The sequence below is a fragment of the Andrographis paniculata genome, unplaced genomic scaffold, assembly GCF_009805555.1.
Source record: "Andrographis paniculata isolate CXL003 unplaced genomic scaffold, ASM980555v1 Contig64END, whole genome shotgun sequence".
NCBI classification, from domain to species: Eukaryota; Viridiplantae; Streptophyta; class Magnoliopsida; order Lamiales; family Acanthaceae; genus Andrographis; species Andrographis paniculata.
Genome location: NW_026137600.1, coordinates 3,438,046 through 3,458,020, shown reverse-complemented (window position 1 = coordinate 3,458,020; position 19,975 = coordinate 3,438,046). Strand labels below are relative to the sequence as shown.

Below are 19,975 nucleotides of genomic sequence, written 5' to 3'. Positions count from 1 at the left end.
GGACCCTTCTGTTGTCCCGGTGTGGGTGACTTTCCCACAGTTACCATTGCATATGTATCACCGGGACATGCTTTTTATGAATGCTTCGAGGCCATGGGAGCCTTTGACAGTTGATGCTCTTACGGCTAGGAAAGACAGGTGTTCTCAGGCACGAGTTTGTATTGAGATTGATGTGTCACAACTGTTGATTGACAGATTTTTTATTGATTGGGGTGATGCCATGATAGAGCAGAGAGTGATATATGAGAGGCTCCCTCGATACTGTGCTTCTTGTCGTACTTTGGGACATATTGCTGCTGATTGCTGTCGGTCGGGACCTTCTCGGGTAGCGACGGAGACTAGGAGAGATCCCCGACCGGTGGAAGTTGTGCCTCCTATTGAGGAGTGGGTTATGCCTTCTATTGAGGAACGGATAGTGCCTCATATTGAGGAGCAGGGTGCTACAGAGGCTTTGCCGACGGGCCGTAGGAGGCGCCGATGTAGGAGGCACCGATGTGGACAGGGTCATACTGGAGTTGAGAGTGTTCTTGCATCTAGTATTCGGGTCACTATTCCAGATGCTAGTGCATCAGCTGTTGAAAGGGTTCTTTCGTCTGGCAATCAGGTTACTGCTCCAAGTGCTAGGTTGGATTCTGAGGGGTCTGCTGAGGGATTGCTTTTGCCTAGCACTCGAGTTACTGTCCCGGAGGATAGCTTGGTTGATTCAGATACTATTGAGAAGACCCTGTTGTATGGCATTTGGGCTACTGCTCCGGGTGTTTGTTTAGTTGATTCCCCCATTGCTCCTATTCTTACCCAGGATCAGTTAGTTGGTGCGACTCCGTCAGCTTTAGAGGTGGAGGCTCGGGTTTCGAGCTCCCCGAGTATAGCGAGCCCTGCGGCACAGGAGGAGTTGCCTTCTCGTTAGGATAGAGGGAAGGTAGTGATGGTCGAGGATGTTTCGGAGTCCTCGTGTAGATTAGATTCTTGTCGAGATGAGCGTTCTTCGTCTTTTGATATAGAGTCAGATGATTCGCGCTTATCAAGGATGGTACTCCGCCTTCCTGGTTCGATATACTAGCTCTTTCCCCCCGTGGAGATGGGAGTTTTGTTTTGGGTGTCCTACCTCGGGAAATTGATGACCATCGACATTCCGGTAGGGTTGTATCAGAGCCGCCTCCCGTTCTGGCCCCCTTAGAGATGGATCCATTGGAGGAGGTGAAGCCTGAGGGTATGATTTGTTCCCTTGGGATTGCGGTTCCCTCAGGAGTCAGCGTGCAGAGCAGATTGCCTATTCCGGAGGTGAGCCTCCGTATCACTCGTAGTATTGCCCGTCTCCAAACGAGTTCTTCCATGGCCTCACATTCCTAGATGACTGGCTTTTTGATCTTAGTGTGGAACGTTCGGGGTGCTGGGAACTCCCGGGCACAGTGGGAGATTCATTACTTATGTCGAGAGCTTCGGGTGCGTATTCTGATCCTATCGGAGCCTATGGTTGAGGCAGCGCCGGAGTATTTCTGCCGTCGCTTGGGATTTGCACAAATGATAAGGAATGAGGCGAACACGATTTGGTTGTTTGTCGATAACTCATTCCAGATTCAGATGTTAGCGAGTGTCGATCAATGAATTCATGTGCAGATATCGTCACTGCAAATTCATCGACCTTTCCTGCTGGCAGGGGTTTACGGGAGATGTAGCGTTGTTAGGCGTCGGGAGATATGAAGATTCTTGGAGGAGACTGCAGTCTCAGCCATTGGGGTTCCTTGGCTAGTTGGTGGTGACTTTAATGCCATCGCAGATATAGCAGAGAGGGAGGGGCCTGGGGCAGCCACGGCTGCGGCTGCGATTCAGGATTTTTCGGGAGCTCTCCTTCATGTTGGATTGATAGATGCCGATTTTGAGGGTCCTCAGTATACTTGGATGAACCGGCAGGTGTGGGAGCGCTTGGATCAGATACTTTATAGTCGTTCGTGGGAGGAGTTTGCAGAATCCACGTGGGTTCGGCACTTCCTGCAGATGTGTTCAGATCATGCACCTCTATCGGTTTGGATTTCGCATGAGTGGCATCGGGTTTCGTCAGTGTCTAGATTTCAGAGCATGTGGATTCTTTATCACTCTTCTATGGATAGAGTCCGGGAGAGTTGGGAGGTTCCGACGGGAGTGTCGGGGCTTCTCAACTTACGCTTGAAGCTAGGGAGGCTCAAGCAGCCTTTGAGGTGGTGGAATCGACATGTTTTTTGAGATATATTTCATATTTTGGCGGAGGCCGAGAGGGAGGTTGTGGAGTGTGAGACCGAGTATGATCAGGATCCTTCGGAGGCTACTTTGTTACGCTGACAGCGCAGTGCGGTAGCTTTGACACATGCTATTGCGTTGGAGGAGGCGTTTTGGAGGCAAAAGCCGGCATTTAGGTGGGCGGTCGATGGGGAGAGGAACTCCCGGATGTTTCATTTGATGGTCCGGGAGCGCCGCCGACGGGCGTCTATCTTTTACATGCAAGATAGGGATAGGGAGCTTACGGAGCGCTCAGACATTAAGGCATCGGCAGTAGCTTATTTTGCCTCGAAGTTTAGGGAGGCGGATGATGTTGACACCTCGGGTATGGATGATTTGGCGGATATTCCGTTGCAGGTTCCACCGGAGGAGAACTGGAGGCTCTTGGTGCCACCGACATTAGCGGAGGTTCGGGAGGCTGTATTCTCGATAGATCCGGATAGTGTGGCAAGTCCGAATGGATTCTCAGCAGCTTGTTACAGGGCTTGTTGGGAGATTGTTGGTCCGGATGTGTTAGCGGCTGTTTTGGAGTTCTTTTCGGGGATCTTGCTCCCGAAGTTTTATACGGCGACTACTATCGTCCTTATCCCGAAAAGGGATGTTCCGGAGTCTTGGGCTGATTATAGGCTGATTAGTTTGTGCAACGTAGCAACAAGATCATCACGAAGTTGCTCATGGTGCGATTGGGGACTTTGCTACTGCGCTTACTTTCACCGCATCAAAGTGGGTTTGTGAAGGGGCGTGCGATTGCAGATAATATACTGATGGCATCCGAGATGGTTCATGACTTGAACCTCAGAGGCACGTCACATAACGTGCTTATGAAACTGGACCTTAATAATGCATATGATAGGGTGTCTTGGTGTTTTCATAGGCATGCCTTGTTGAGGTTCGGTTTCACAGAGGAGTTCATTACATTGGTGATGCATTGTGTGGAGCATGCTTATTACTCCGTCTTGATTAACGGAGATCTTGGGGGATTTTTTAAATCCTCCCGAGGGGTCCAACAGAGGGATCCTTTGTCGCCTACTTTGTTTGTGCTTGCGGCAGATCTTCTATCGAGGGGTTTAGAGCATCTCTACCAGAAGTGCCCGAAGCTTTACTTTAGATGTAGAAGAGGGTTTCGGCTGTCCCATTTAGCATATGATGATGATGGCTTGATTTTGCGAGTTCCTGTGGGTATCGGATGAGCTATTTAACGACCTTCTTGGTTGATTATGCGTGGATTACTGGCCAAAAGGTCAACTCTCAAAAGAGTACGATTATTTTTAGTCGGAGATGCCCGGAGGGAGTCCGTTAGCAGCTTCAGACAGTCACGGGATTTAGAGTTGCTGATCTTCCACTTAATTATCTTGGTGCGCCCTTTTATGTGGGGAACTGAAGGGTATTCTATACTAGGAGCTTCTAGGGAAGCTTCGGAGATATTTGAGTCGCTAGGATCGGGCTATATTGTCACATGGCGGCCGATTACAGCTTATTCAGAGTACACTTTTGTCCCTTCCACTGTATTTACTTAAGGTGCTACATCCGCGAAAGTCGATACTTCATGAGGTTGAGCAGATCTGTGCGCAGTTTTTTTGGGGCTCGTACCACGGTCATCGCCGGCGTCATTGGATTTCTTGGGCGGATGCAGCACGGCTGCAAGAGGAGGGTGGCTTGGGACTTAGACGCCTCTCGGATATGGATCATTCATTTTCTATGAAACTTTAGTGGAAGCTTCGTGAGGGTTCCTCCTTGTGGGCGCAGGCGATGCGGCACAAGTACTTTCGCGATTCTTTCCCGGGTAGTGCTCCTTGTCGGATATACGACAGCTTGGTGTGGAAGCGCTTGTGCCGTGTTAGGAAGCAGGTTCAGGCCCAGATCTATAGGAATTTAGTCCAAGAGGAGTGTTATTTTTGGGAGGATAGATGGTTCAGGGAGCAGCCCCTTTCGGCCTTTCGGGCGGGTAGACTACCCCCACCGATATTAGTCCGGGACATGTGGAGTGGTGACGCATGGGACGTTGGGCGACTACGAGCGTATCTTCCGGAGTCACTAGTTCAACGTGTTATGGAGTTTCCTATCGATAGGCAGTCTGAGGACCGGATGAGTTGGATGGCTACACCATCTGGCACATTTACGACATCTTCAGCGTGGTAGCTTTGCCGTGATACGGGGGTACGGAGTTGGCTTTCAGGGATATTATGGTCGCGCCTCCTTACTCCGACGATGTCAGTCTTTTTATGGAGATTATTTTGGCGATGGATACCGACAGATGAGATCCTTCAGCACTATGGTGTTTCAATTGTTTCGCGATGACATTGTTGTTGTATGAAGATGAAGACTATTTCGCATCTCTTTATTGGTTCGGAGGTTGCCCGACGAGTATGGGACCACTTGTGGCGCTTTTCAGGCTATCTTTGCCAGAGACACATACACTACACCTACTTGTGTCCTCGTGCAGACTTTCTTCGGCACACTCTCAGAGTATCAGGGCGTATGTTCCATTGTTGATACTATGGTTCATCTGGATTGCTCGGAACAATGTGAAACACCGGGGGTTTCATGTATCTTCCGAGAAGATCATCTGGCGGATTCATTCACACTTGCAGACTCTTTGGCAAGCTAGGATTCTCTTACATCGACATTGGGCGGGTGACTTTCATATAGTAGATGGTCTTGGATTTCGATACCCCCCTTCGATTCCTCGGCCTCCGATTATGGTGCGATGGGAGGCACCGTCTCCGGGATGGTTTAAGATTAACACCGATGGTACTTTTCTTGGTAATCCTGGAGCAGCAGGAGTGGCTGGTATTATCTGAGATTCAGCCGGGGCAGTACTCATTGCATTTCAGACTTCCATTCCGCAGACGACGAACACTTTTGGCAGAGCTGACAGCGATTCAGACTGAAGTAAGGATAGTGATTGACCAAGGATTGATGCCGTTATAGATCGAGATAGACTCGACGACATGCATCTCTCTGATCTCCACCGAGATGAGCCACTTGACTCTTCAGCGATGCCTTATGTGTATTCAGTTGCGGCTTAGGGATGCGACTTGGAGGATATCTCATATATATAGAGAGGGGAACCACATCGTAGATGCCTTAGCGACTTTGGCGGTTTCTCTCCCGATTGACCGGACACTTCTCCCTTCAGATATTCCTTCGTTGATTAGAGGCCTCCTTCGAGCGGACGTTGACGGTCTCCCGACCTTCCGCTTCAGGTAGCAGGCTTCACCATTTTTGCTTGATTCTTAACTTAGCCTTGATAGATGATATTTAGACTTGATAGCTTAGTATTTGATTTCGATACCTAAGGCATATTGCTTTAGGCCTAGATACTTAGATTACTAGCTTGTCTTGTTTGCTTTACTGAGACTGTATAGCTTGTATAGAACTACGTATGGCTTGATCCCATTCGGGTACCTAGGCAGTCCACTCTGGGTACAACCACTGCTATATAGTAAAAAAAAAAATTATTTCTGAAATTACAATATAATAACAAATATTGTACATACACTAGTTACTTTTATATTAACCTACGTTAGTTAATTACATACCACAAAATTATCCCGTTGTTCAAAGAATATGTTAGAGCAATGTACCTGAAATTTTTATTTATATACTGAAATTAGTTACAGAGATTTAAATCAAAGAACAAAATAAATTCTAATAAAACCCACCATCTCATGTTGTTGCTAGATTTATTTCTTCCAAAACTACTTCCCCTCCCACTCTGCCTCTCGTCGTCGAAGCACCCGATGAAATAATTGTTGCCGAGCCTTTGAGAAAAAAGCTTTGCCGTCGCCGGATGTCTCCCCTCACCGCCGAGAGCTCCGATCCCACTCAAATATCCAAAAAAACATCTTCCCTAAAACAAAGTTCGAAAAAGTAAGTTCAAGTTTATATTTTTTTTAGAATCAATTTTTTGAGTTTTTGGTGTACTCGAATTTATTTTATTTGTGCCTCGGCTGAGTTTGTACAAGCCTCAGTGCTAGATCATTTTACTTTGCAATGTATCACACCATCGAGTTGATTATGAGTTATTTTGATATATTTGAAATTGTTAATAATTTTATTGTCTATAAAAATAATTTCATTTGCATTTTTGTAGGTTTATATTTGTAGTAAAATGATTAAAATGTAAGAGGGAGCAAAAAAATGGAGGAAAGACAAGAGTAAGAAGGATAAATAAACAATCAAGGTTAGTGAAATATTTGTATGTAACTTTGTTCTTTTGTGTATGTACCTTCATTATTATGTAGAATACATTAGTTCTGCACACTAAAGTACATCTATCCTTTCTGTATATACCTTCGTTCTAGCTGGAAATATTCTATAAATAAGATTATGTGACTAGGTATACAATATGTGTGTTTCGATATAATTGTGTGTAAGTGCTTTGATGATGGTGAAATAGAAGATGAACAAACCATTGTTGCCGATTCTCGAAGTAGGAGTTGTACGATGCTCTAATTAATATTTTGGTAGATGATGAAATTTTAAAGAGGAGACCAAAATGACATGCAATTTTCTTGCGAATTTCGATATATGACACATGTTGGTACGTGTTCTATATGTATAGTGTTCGAAAATGTCAAACACTCTAACAGATTGTCAATTGCAGGGCTACCGTATGAAAAAATGGATTGGTATACATAGCGTCCAAAGCAGTGATCAACCTGTTGTTAGATGATGCTATCCGTTGTGTGATTGACGATGCTATCGATGATGCCAAGGCTTATAAGGCGAAAATTGCTGTAAATATTTTATAAGGGGGCCCTAGAGGGGCTTTTTAATATGATTTGTATGTGATTTATTATAGATGAATTGAAGAATAGCCTGGATTTGTAGCATGTGGTTCTTAAATTGATTACTTAGCCGTTAATGCTATATTTTGCTATATACTTTATTGATCATCATAGAATGTAATTTAATATATCATATTTTAAGAGATTGTCAATATATACTTTTATTTTGGTAATATATAAGTCTGTATACTTGATATGTAATCCAAAATTTCTACTATATACTCATGTTCATAATTTTTACACTTAGATCACGTGAGAAGATGTAATGAAAGAAAATACATACTCATATAAGTAATTAATATACTTCGATTTGCAAGATTTCATGGTTGAGTTTAAAAAAACCACTAAGTGGAAGCCACATATCCGCAATGATGATATTTATTCCTTTATTTCGCAAAGTTACACTCTTTTGAATTGATTGAATGTACTCATATTGAGGAATATGCTTTATAATTAACTGTGTACATATTTAACGTATATTAAAAAGATGTGTACTCACCAAATTATTCTGAAAGCACTGATGAACATGTTATATGTATATATCAATGAATATCATTAATATGTACACATAAATGACTAATATATTTTGTGGGAAGGTCCAATAATTTGCAAAAATATCATTGAAGAATTGAATATTACTTTAATATTGAAATTGCCGTACACGCACGCACTCCCCAATAGTTTTGCCATGCATGCAGTTCATGCATGACAAAATAGCCACGATTACACACTTATTATATTGTTACGATACTGTCATAGGTTTCTGTGAGTCCATTTAACAATAATCGATTGAGTTGTTGTATATGATCTAAATTATTAAATAATAAATATATCTTAGTATAAATTATTAAATATATCTTAGTATAAAGTTAACAAATTATTAAATAATAAATATACAAATATACAAATCAGAATGCAGTTAAAAATCATAGAATTATTGAAATTTTAAGGTTAAACTTGGTGTATATTTATATACTTGTACAGTGCTACGATATACTTCTATACATTGCAACCGCGGCGGCAGCAATGGAAGAGCACGGAAGCAACTCCTGCGGCGGCGGAATCTCACAGAAAGATTTCCTTTCTGAATTCTTTCTTTCAAGTGTTGATTTAGGATACAATTCCATCCTGCCCAAAGTCAGGACGTTGTTAACTTTATTCCTACATGATTTTCTTCTGCTTTTACGTACATATTTGCCCATAACTTGTTAGTTTTGATTTTTTTTTCTTTTTTCCTTTTGTTTGGGCCTTAGGATTGGTGCCTAAGGTAAAAATCAAGTATGCGCCAAGGTGTATCGACCGCTAGGGATTCATTAAGGGCTGGAACGGATTTAGATGACACCGATTAATTTTTTTATTTTTTAAGAAGAAGAGCATGTACAATGTTACAGACAGTTGAAGGATAAAGTTTTTTTAATGAGCAAGCATATCGACAACAAAGGTTTGGACAGCTTAGGCGTCAAAGTTGATGTAGAGATGTTGGCTTCAGTGGGGGCTTGGCGTCATCTCTTTTAAATCGTAAAGCTGAGTTACAAGAACATTGGAATTCATGTTCATACTGACGCATGATTCTATTAACTACCACTACGAGAAATGAAATATGTTGAATGTCTAACTCAGAGGCAAGATGTTCTCGACTTCGCAGGCTGATTTTGCGGTGACTATGGGTTTGTCTGATAAAGAGTTCATGGACACATCTGAATTCAAGGACATGCCTATCTTAATACCGGAAAATGCTCATCAATTTTAGTCACAAATTAGCACGGAACGCTTTCACAATCCTACACGGAGAAGGCATCGAGGCTCCGGTATGCACCTTTGAGATACATGCATTATATTCTGGAGAACACATTATCTGGTCGTAGAGAGAGAACATAGGTAGTGTCATCGCACGATCTATGTTATCTTCGGAGTATGCAAGCATGTGTACCTGTGAATTTAGGATTTATGCTTGCGTGGTTTTTCATACATCAAGTAGAGGATAAACATCAACCAATAATATATTGGACTGCTAGTAAGGCTTTCTCTGGAAGATGAGGTGCTCTATTGTATCGAAAGACTATAGAAAAAATGTTTTCTCTAACTTACGAAGAATAAGGGGTGCAAACAAAGAAAGGTCGCGCACTTGTTGTTGGTATAGCATTCCACTGCAAAGGACCTGGAACAATATACTGAACCGGTGGCTCACTTTTTCTAAGTAATGGGGTTGAAACAATTTTGTCTTCTCCATATTACTATATCTCTAGAGTCAATTTTTCTATTTTTTTGATTCCTTGTAATTTTGTTTTCCTGTTCCTAGTGGTATCAAGCTGCCGTTAACTGATCTCTGGTCAATGCCTTCCAACAAAAATCGGGCAACATATACTAAAATGATATCAGAATAAGTCATTGCATGAAAACCTGTGCGTCATGGCTTTTCATCTCCGTCAGTTGTATCACAGTCGCATTGATGCACCGACTTAGATTAGAAACATACTCATCTGGAAACTTTAGTGACATACTCCATTCACATAACAAACGCAATTGCGAACGAGCGAAACAATAGGTCGTCTTTCTGTTTGGACCATCTTTGTCACCTGGAAACGAAAGCTCAAACCTATAACATAGATTGTACATATCCTTCCTTGAGTTGATATTGTCCTTTGTTTTTTATGGTGTATCCATAATCATATGTATGATATTATCAAACATATTTTTCTCGACATGCATGATATCTAAATTGTATCACATAAGTAGATCCTTCCAATATGGAAGATCCCAAAAATACTCTGTTTCCTCCATTTGTGTGTCTGAATATATCTATGAAATACTACAAAGGACATATAAATTAACAATCAAGGGACACCAAATACAATGAGAGACACTCACAAATAATATAAAGAACATACAAATCACTAATCGACAAAATATATACATCTAAAATCAAAATCATGACATAAATATCGTCCAACATCTTAGTACTTTAAAAATCACCCAGCAAGAAACACATCAAAAACAAAGAGCACCGCCCGCCTCACATCTTAATCATTTTACTATAAATATAAACCTATAAAAATACAAATAAAAGTACTTCCATAGATAACAAAATCACTTATAGTTTCAAACACATCAAAATAACTCTTATTTAACCCAATGGTATGATACAATGTCAAAGAAAAATGATCCATCACCAAGGCTTGTAAAAACCCAACCGAGGCAAAAATAAAATAAATCAAAGCACACCATGAACTCAAAATTTTGATCCTACAAAAACATAAACTTTAACTTCATTTTCCAAACTCCTCTTAGGAGGAAGGTATTTTTCGACATCTCAAATGGGAACGGAACTCTAGGCGGTGAGTGGAGACTTCCGGCAGTAGCAAAAGTTTCTACAAAGAGGCTCGCCGGCTATTACTTTAGCGGGGGCTTTAATGGTGAGGGGGCAGTGTGGGAGGGGAAGAATTTGGAAGAATTAACAAAGCCACGACATCGGTTGGTAGGTTTTATTAAGGTTTTATTTTTCTGGATTTAAATTTGTTTGACTGATTTTAGTATATAAATAAAAACTCAAGGCACATGACTCTAATATTTTCTTTGTATAATGGGATAATTTTAAATTATGTAATTAGATAATGTAGATTTATATGAAAGTAATGAAGTACCTACATTATTTATTATAATATATGTAATTTCAAAGGTAAAATTAGTATTAGAGAACTTAAAATGAAAATAGAAGGTAGAAAGTAGGGTGGTTTGCCAAAATGAAATGATTGAATTTTAATATTTTAAAGTTCACCATAAATTTAAATTCAAGTGATATGTTATCTTAATTTGTTCTTATTTTCTTTCTAAAATACAGAATAAGAATATATTTCAATGACAGAAATAGTATTATTTTTTTTCTAAAGTACATTGAAATGCGTATCCAAAATTTGAATACTAATATTAAATTTTAATAATTCTATTGATAACTCCAAATTATGATATGAATTCTACGGTAAATATTTTTGATTAATTATTATCTTTATATGGTAACTAATATTTTGAATAATAAATAAAGTATTTGTAATATATATATATATGAATTTATGTTTAACTTTTAAAATTTATTTTTACAGGCATTGTATAAAATAATTTTATATTTATCTATGTATCTGTATTTTTAAAGTAATTTGTTATATATTATTATCCATTTTACTTTTATTATAAAAATTAAATTATTTTTAACAATCAATGAATGTCTTTGTTTGGGGTTGTGTTGCGGTTTTGAATTTGGATCTTTTAAATAATACAACTTTAAATTGTAATAGTTAGTTGGCATTGCTTCAGTACGTCAAAGGCAGTCTCCTTCATGGTCTCCATTATTCAGGTTGCTCGTCTTTGGTTTTAACTGGGTACTCTGATGCTAATTGAGCGAGAGACCCCACCGATTGTTGCTCGACTACTGATTTTTGTTTCTTTTTCGGTGATTCACTTATTTCTTGGCATAGCAAGAAACACATGGTCGTCTTCCAGTGCAGTGCGGAGTCCGAGTATCGATCTCTTGCCGATACTACTACCGAGCTTCTATGGCTTTGATGGCTACTGGCTGATCTCTGACTACCACTATTCATTGTGACAGTCAGAGTGCCATAAAGATTTCGACGAATGATGTTTTTCACGAGCGTACGAAACACATTGAGATCGACTGTCACCTTGTCCGTCATTACGTTGCTAACAGCAATGTCTCCTTGTCCTCCACTTCTTCTGCTAATCAGACTGCTGATGGCTTCACCAAGCCTCATTTACCCTCGTTCTTGAGTAAACTCAAGTTGGTTTCCACACTCCCACCTTGAGTTTGAGGGGATGTTGATATATATTGTAATATATATATATGGTAATATATCAATATGTATATATATGACGATATAACCCTAATTTTAGTTGAGAAATGATATTATTCCGTTAATTCCAACAATATTTATAGTCTAGCCCAAAGGCTATTTTATATATATATAACACTCGGTTCTAATTGAGAAATTTAGCCATTTTTGCATTCTATCAAAAAAATGAGAAAAGAAGATTAACCACTAAACTTGTTCAAGGCAAAAGTGAAACTAGTAAGTTGAAGAAGGCCTTGTGCGAAGGACACCATTCTTGTTGTTGGTACGTACAGATTAATTGGAGCAATCACAGTGAACACATTTTAGACGCCTTTTGTATAGTGCCGACGGCCTCCCTATTTTCCTTCCCAATGACCATAATCTCGACAATACAAAATCAATTTTCACTCGCAGCCGCCTGGTGCAGGCTACGCCCGTCTAGGGTCCTTTTCTCTCACCCAATTTATTCTTTCTCTCTCCCTCTCACTTCTCTCCATCTCACTTCCATGAGAGCACGCCCGTCTAAATTGTCTTTGGCCACGTTGGAGGAGGAGGAGCGTAGAGGTATTTAATTAAGGTGGTCACTGTGTGTGCTTTTAGTAGTTGTTTTTGTTTATGGTGCGTAAAATCTATATATTCTCAAATTTCTCTTAATCATTAAAAATATTTCTAACAAAATATTAAATAAATTATTTATTTTTTATTTTTTATATTATACTTAAAAATTATGATATGATACAACAATTTCAATTAAAAAATTTTATTATTTAAATCCCAACAAATAATCCAATCCCCAAACAAATATGGTGTACCAATCATCTTTTGTTTTTTTTTTTATTTATTAATTTATTTTCGTGGACAACATAGTTTTGATTTGTTTATTTGACAAACACATAGAGATTAGTTTACGTACACTCCTAGGGTGTACTTTTTATTATGTTGCATATATTGAGCCTGTTTGATGTGCGTTACATTGGAGTATGCAAAATTACAAATTTTTAAATTGCCTACCGATAGTGAATTTATATAAAAAAAAAAATTCAAATTTAGTAATTTGATAATTTTTGTGGTATTGGGGTAATCCAAATTCAGTGTTATTTAAACTAAATAAAAAGAATAGTTATATTTTTTTAATTCATAATCATCCAAGTTTGGATTCAATTAATTAACTAATTATTTTTTCAATATTATATATACTTATATTTGAATTATATATTATTGGTTTTATATACAGATAATATTTTATTTAGATATACTACTTCAAATACATATATTTACTTATAAGTTGCAATTTATTTATATTTAATTATATTTCTATAATATTTTACATAAGCTAATAATTTTAAAATTATATGATTAACTTTGGTAAAAAAGAATATCCACTGCATTCAATATAGTTGTATTCAAAGTTGAATTCGGTCAATTCAATGAAAAGTTCATCTCGATAAATAAGAAAATATAAATTTGAAATTGAAATTGAATTTAAACATAACTTAATTATACATGTAAATATATATATATATATATATAATTCCCAGTATGGCAATAGGAACACTGCAGATTTATTAGTCTAATAGTCTCAGCTGGCAAAACTCATATTTCATCAGGAATTAGAATCAATCAGTCTAACATTCCCCAAGAACATCAAGAATTTTCAGAAACAGTTGATCAAGAAGACGGGCGATTTCGCATATGGCTGTGAGTTCTCCCTCTCTTCTTCTCAGCCTCATCATTGTTCAATGAATTTTGTTTTATATCTGTTCGGTTTGTGTATGGTAATTCAGTGCAATCATGATCTCTTGATTTACATTTCTATGGAAATAGTGTGGAGCTGAAGAAATGAATGTTTCTCGGTTTAACTTTTCTGTTGTATATATCAAGTTCATCTCTGAGATAAATTAAACACTTGTTTAACTTTGTCCTACATCTGTTCTTGATCATGGAAGTTACCCTTCTTGGCCAGATTTTATTGAATACCGTCAATCTAACTTGCCTTGTTCCATTTGATTTCTATTTCCAATAATCTAATCTAAAATGTTTGTGAGTTCCCATTCAATTGTAGGTAGAACCATTTTTGACAAATGAAATCGAATGATCCATCTGATCTAAGAAACGTGAATTTGGTATTATTATTAGGAAACAAGTTTTAAACTTCTCTTTCGCTAGGCATACTAAACTGTACTGGTTAGTCATCGACATACATACAATTATATTTGCTGATTAATTTACATTGATTAATTGTAGCTGCCTCCTGGGCGCCCTCGATTTTCTGATGATAAACCTCCACCTACTGCCGATATTATTCGGATTCCTGAACATCTCGAAGACATACCAATAGCTACAACTAAGATCTATGAACGGCGTCAGTCCCGTTCGGAGATTGATGTTCTGATTCAGCTGGAAGGACCTAACTTGGAACACTATCCGCCGTGGTATCAGCGTGCTCCTTTGGACCTTGTTATGGTGGTAGATATCAACAATTATTATTTCGATACAGACGACTTTAATCTTGTGCAAAGGGCAATTATGTTTGTTGTACGTAACATAGGCCCGAGGGACCGGCTTTCTATAGTTTCGTGCACTGATCCTGCTACCAGATTAACGCGCCTGCGCCCAATGGACTTTCCCGGACAAGTGGATGCCCAACATGCTGTTGGCTTTTTTCTCCAGGATGGAGATCCAACGAGCAGCTTTGTGGACGGCGTAAAGATTGCTACTGAAATTCTCGAGGATAGGCTGTACAAGAATCCTGTTGCAAGCATTATTGTCTTGTCGAACGTGATTAGCAATGGCGGGAGTGTCGGGCAGCCTAGAACAATGCCCGTGACTGAAAACTATCCCTTTCCAGTTCATATCTTCGGCGTTGGTCAACGGCGCAATGATCCAGTTGCACTTTACCGTGTATCTTTAGCATCGAGAGGCACTTATTCATATGTACAATCATTTGAGCTATTGGAGCAAGCCGTTGCTGTCTGCTTGGGAGGGCTCCTCAGTGTTGTTGCTCAGTGTAGGAACACGCCGGTGAGGGCTGTTCATTCCCACGGATCGTTGTTGGATGCCAACGCGTACATACATGGTATAAAACGATCCTAAGCATGCTCCTATAAGAATGAACTAGAGATGTACCCTTTTTGGAACCACCAACAGCAATCACGAACAGGTTGATTCCGCTAGAGACCTTCCAGACTGTTCCCGAACCCCGCTCGAACACCGGATGGGCGGCGATCTATCAAACGGAGGGAGACGAATTTTGCTCTTCGTGAAACCCTAGAGCTGACGGCTTGCACCTGTGGTTTTCGCCTCCTTTTGAAAAACCGTCCCTAGGGTTTGACAAAGACCGCATATTAATAAGTCTCCCAACAGGTAATTGGGCCAGACCGGGGATCTTTAGAAGGTGTTGGGCTCGGGCTCCCTTATAGATCCAAATCTCTATATTCAGCCCTGAATATAATTCGAATCATAAAATATTAATTCATTCCATTAAAGAATTAATATTGCACTCCCAGCCCAACCCAAATTGAATCTGGGCTTCATCAACCTGGATGTCCAGGACATGGTGCCTTAATGATAATAAATTAATTACTATGCGAATAATGTAGTTGCCCAAAATACGAAGCATATTGAATCACTAAGGATTCTCACTTATGGTAAATTAAAGCAACGAACATTTATTCCATATATTTAATTTATTTCATCTAAGGTTAAGAATTAACAGAGTTACCGAGATCTTGGTTCTTCAATGTCAGAATAGAAGAACATATCTCAACTGTGATCCTTTCAATGTGACGCAGCACATTAGTGTAAACTAATAGTCAAGACAAACTAATTCCAAGTTTACACTACAACTTAAACCGATGGTTTTGTCCATAACCATCTCAGTTGTGAAACCCATTTATATTTAATAAAGAACTGACAACAAGATCTTCTGTGTGATCTCCACACACCATGTTGTCTACAATATTAAATAAGTGGACATGCTAATATATATAAAACATAAATAAAAGCAACACAATGTGAAATAACAATTTATTTATTCCAGTTAATAAGGAAATTGAATGATACAAAAGCGTACTAAAAGTTTGCTTTACAGTATAATCCAACACTCAGGACATCCTTCTAAGGGTTGCGACAATTCCTAGCTTGCCGATCGCAAAGATCCTATCTGCCAAATTCGAAAACCGGATTTACCCTAACCACGGGGAAGTCAATATCAGCAACCTCTATGCTGGTGAGAAAAAGATTTTCCTGGTCACATTTGGATGCATCCCTGAGCCTGTGGAGGAAAATGAGAATATTGAAATACGCATAACAACAGACGGCGAGTATAAAGAAGCAGCGTCACAAACAAGACTAGTCATGTTTTCAATGATTCGGATGAATGCAAATTTGATTAGGGAACTGGTTGATGTGCTGCAGATTTTCCTTCAAATTCCTGACGACGTTGAAAGGGATTTAGCTATGGTAGCGAGGGTTGACCCCATATTCGATGGCAGACGATTGCAGATGACAACTAGTAGGAATATTTCTAGATTAGGCTGCCTACCGGTAAGTGCTGTGAGGAACTGGCTATTGGAAGAGACTGAGACTTTGGTCCACACAATGCAACAGACGGAGCTCTATCAAAATGGTGGACTCGCTTTAGTGCTGTCGAACAAGAGTAGCCTCGAATCTCAGAGGGTCACAACTAGAGGCATCCGACTGCCTTGTGGTAATCCATTTAATCTCTTTATGACTTCCTCCATGGAAGTTATGCTGGCAAGGTGTTCCAACAATAGAATTTAATTAGTAAAACACTTTAGGCACTACTGCTTCTTCACATTTCACATTTACAAAGGTGTCTGAAAAATGCACCAGATAGGCATGATGCTCGAATATGAGACTTTCTTTGTCTTCAATTTCTTCACTGGACACCAAGTTTCTCTAACAGGGACAATCTTTTTGAATCGACTTCTTCATTCAAGAACAATATTAGATTGGCAACAACTTGGTATTTTCATCCATATTTTCAGTGGTGCTTGAATGTTTGTGAAATGAAAATAACCATATGCTTGTATCCATATCATAAAGGTCTCTCAAAGAAAAAACAAATTACTAAAATGCAGTGCAAACCCATCTAGTTGGAATGATCACCCTGGTTATTCTTATATTTGAACTACCAGAACAGAAGAGAGTTTCATTTCGTTATATACATATTCAAGTTTGGTATATGCTTCTGCTAGATGTTGTTTGTGCTAGAAATAAATTTAGGTCTATCCATTTCTAGCTATCTCTACATGTAGTCAGTCAAGTGTGGATTTACAGACCAAATGTAAATCAATCCTCTCGCCGTTCCAATTCTTCTATTACCTTCAATTGAAAGTTCACTGCCTTGCTTTAAGCCCACAATTTCATCAATAAGAAATGTAATGTACTCCTAAAAACAAAAAAAACAAAAAGCCTACGATTTCCAAATAGAACCAGAAGAGTATAAAAAGGCTATCAATCAAAAATTTTGTATTTATGTCCCTAATTTTGCACAGATTCATACCTCAAAAATGAACAAGCATCACTGGACTGGACTGGAGTGTACACACAAACCAGCCTGAGCTGAGCAGAACCCAGAAGCTCTTCGGGTTAAAAAAATTGGGTTGATGCCACAATAAAGCTCAAGTCGAATTTGAAGAATATCAACATAAGCCAAAAAGCTATGAGATGCAACAGATGCTAGGGATCCGCTGGGACGGATAGCCTCGCCATATGGCGTCGCCTAGGCGTCCTAACATCGCCAAGCGGCAAGGCGATCTTTCCTGGCGAACGCTCGGCGCCACGGCTTCTCGTCAAACGGCGAAGCTTTGGCGACGTCGGGACGCCAAGGCGACGCCATACGGCAACCGGGTCACTCCAAACCCGTTTCAAGGGTGGATTTAATAAGGAGTGCATTTAATCGTTGAGTGATGGGATAATATTATTTGTAAGTTTTGTTTTTTTTTTTAATATTTCATACTTTTTATTTTCATATATATTTTAATCTCTAATACTCATTTTACCCTTCAAATTGTCATATAATATAATGAAAACGGCACGTACTTCCATTATTTTTATATGAATTTACATTATATATTTACGTACTTTAAAATTATTTCGTTGTATCAAAAAATGTGAAACTTATGTACCTAAAATTTTTATTTATGTACTAAAGTCAACTACATAAATTCAAACTCAAAATTAAAATAAAACCCTTATAGAACACACCATCCGAGTCGTTGATGTTATATCTCTTCCAAATCCTTCTTCTCGCACGTTTTCCCTCGTTGTCGAAGCTCCCACCGAAGTAATCGCCGCCGAGCCTTCCCGAAGGAACTTTATCCGCCGTCGGAAATCTCTATTCACTGTCTAAAGCTCTGTTTCCGCTCGAGATGTCGAAAAGAATTTCATCTCCAACACGAAATTCGAAAAAGTAAGTTAAAATTTATATTTTTGGTAGGATTGAAATTTTGAATTCATGTTGTCCTTGGATCTATTTTATTTGTGCGTCAGTTGGGTTTATAGAAGCCTCGGTGGCGGGTTATTTTATTTTGACATCATATCGCACCATCGGATCGAATATGAGTTATTTTGTGTGGTCGAAATTATAAATGGTCTTGTTGTCTATAAAAGTACCTTCATTTGTACTTTTATAAGTTTACATTTCTAGTACAATGATTGAGATGTAAAGCTTATGGTGCTTCTTGTTTTCTTTGAATATCGTAGACAACTTGTTCTTGTCGGGTGATTTTATAAATACTAATGTGTTGGACGATGTTTATGTTATGGGATTGGTTATAGATGTATCTATTTTGTCGATTAGTAAAAAATTTATTTGTTCTTTATATTGTTTGCAAGTGTCCCACATTGCTTTTGGTGTGCCTTGATTATTAATTTATATGTCTCGAATAGAAAATTATTTACCTTTGTAGTTATGTCATAAACATGTGTTTATGTTGAGTATACTCATGAAGATATGTCCTTATTTTGAAATGATGACAGACCTGAAAAGAATACAAATGACATCTCCAAATTTTCTATACCTTTCTTCTATACAAAGATGGCTAAACATAAAGTTGAGATAAACGACAAACAGTTGAAAGCTCTGCAACTCCCACCGTTTAAGTATTTCATAGAGTGTCCGAAAATGAAGCTACCCTGGCATCGATTGTTGGCGATTATGAATATATTTGACATCGAGTTCCAATCATTTAAAATTGACAATGAAATTGAAATAAATTTTTTTGCCAAAGAATTCTCTGTAGTTCTTGGATTACACTCAAAAGACGTGTAGGTGCCAGTAAAGCTTTCGGCATCGTAACCCACAATCGTATCAAATCTAGACTATTTTGATAAGTTTTAAATTGTAAACAACCTTATTGTATATAAAAGTATCTTTATTTTTATCTTATTATATTTAATTTTGTAGGAAAATGGGTGCGATGTGAGGTGGATGGGGTTCGTTTTTTTTTTCAAATATTGTTGTCGATTTGGGGTAGTTAGTCATTGATATTATGTTTTGCCAAAAATTTTAAGGATCATCATAAATTTTAATTTAACATATGATATATGTGGTTCCCAATAAGTAAGAATTTTGGTATTAGAGATACGTACACAAATAATTAAGAAATATTTTTTAGTGCGCAAAATTTTATGGTTGGGTGTAGAGAAACTCCTAAATTTGAACAACATACCACCAATGAAGATATATGTTACACATTTAACTAACTTATATACTTTTGACACGATTGTATGTACTTCTATCAAGGAATAAACTTTGTAAGTAACTATATATATATTCGATATGTAGTGAAAAGATGTGTACTCACTATATTGTCTTGAAAGTATCAATTAACACATTCAATGTACATCTAAATGAAAAATGCTTAATTATAGTATGGATAGTCCTAATATGTCTTGTGTATAATATTTACTTCTCATACCTTCTAATACATTTGTTCTTTGTGGATGTTTTTCATAGTCTACAAAATGTTGATATGGGTTAATATGGACAAAGCTAATAAAGAGTGTGGAGACCGAGACATCTTATAAGTTATCTACTAACTCATCGATATCTCTTACCAT

The 19,975-nt window shown here is 38.5% G+C and overlaps 1 protein-coding gene and 1 long non-coding RNA gene across 2 annotated transcripts; one reads left to right on the top strand and one right to left on the bottom strand.

The window, feature by feature from the left end:
- The first annotated feature begins 13,579 nt into the window (after window positions 1–13,579).
- Window positions 13,580–14,980, top strand: LOC127261705 (E3 ubiquitin-protein ligase WAV3-like). Its single transcript, XM_051290004.1, has 2 exons — window positions 13,580–13,585; window positions 14,132–14,980. Exons 1-2 carry the CDS (start codon window positions 13,580–13,582, stop codon window positions 14,978–14,980), a joined length of 855 nt encoding a protein of 284 aa, XP_051145961.1.
- Window positions 14,981–15,870: 890 nt separating this feature from the next.
- On the bottom strand, window positions 15,871–17,782 carry LOC127261633 (uncharacterized). The gene is made up of 4 exons (XR_007840942.1): window positions 17,415–17,782; window positions 16,739–16,837; window positions 16,431–16,639; window positions 15,871–16,160 (listed from the first exon to the last, which is right to left on the bottom strand). It is a non-coding gene; the product is annotated as an uncharacterized LOC127261633 (long non-coding RNA).
- Between the last annotated feature and the right edge of the window lie 2,193 nt (window positions 17,783–19,975).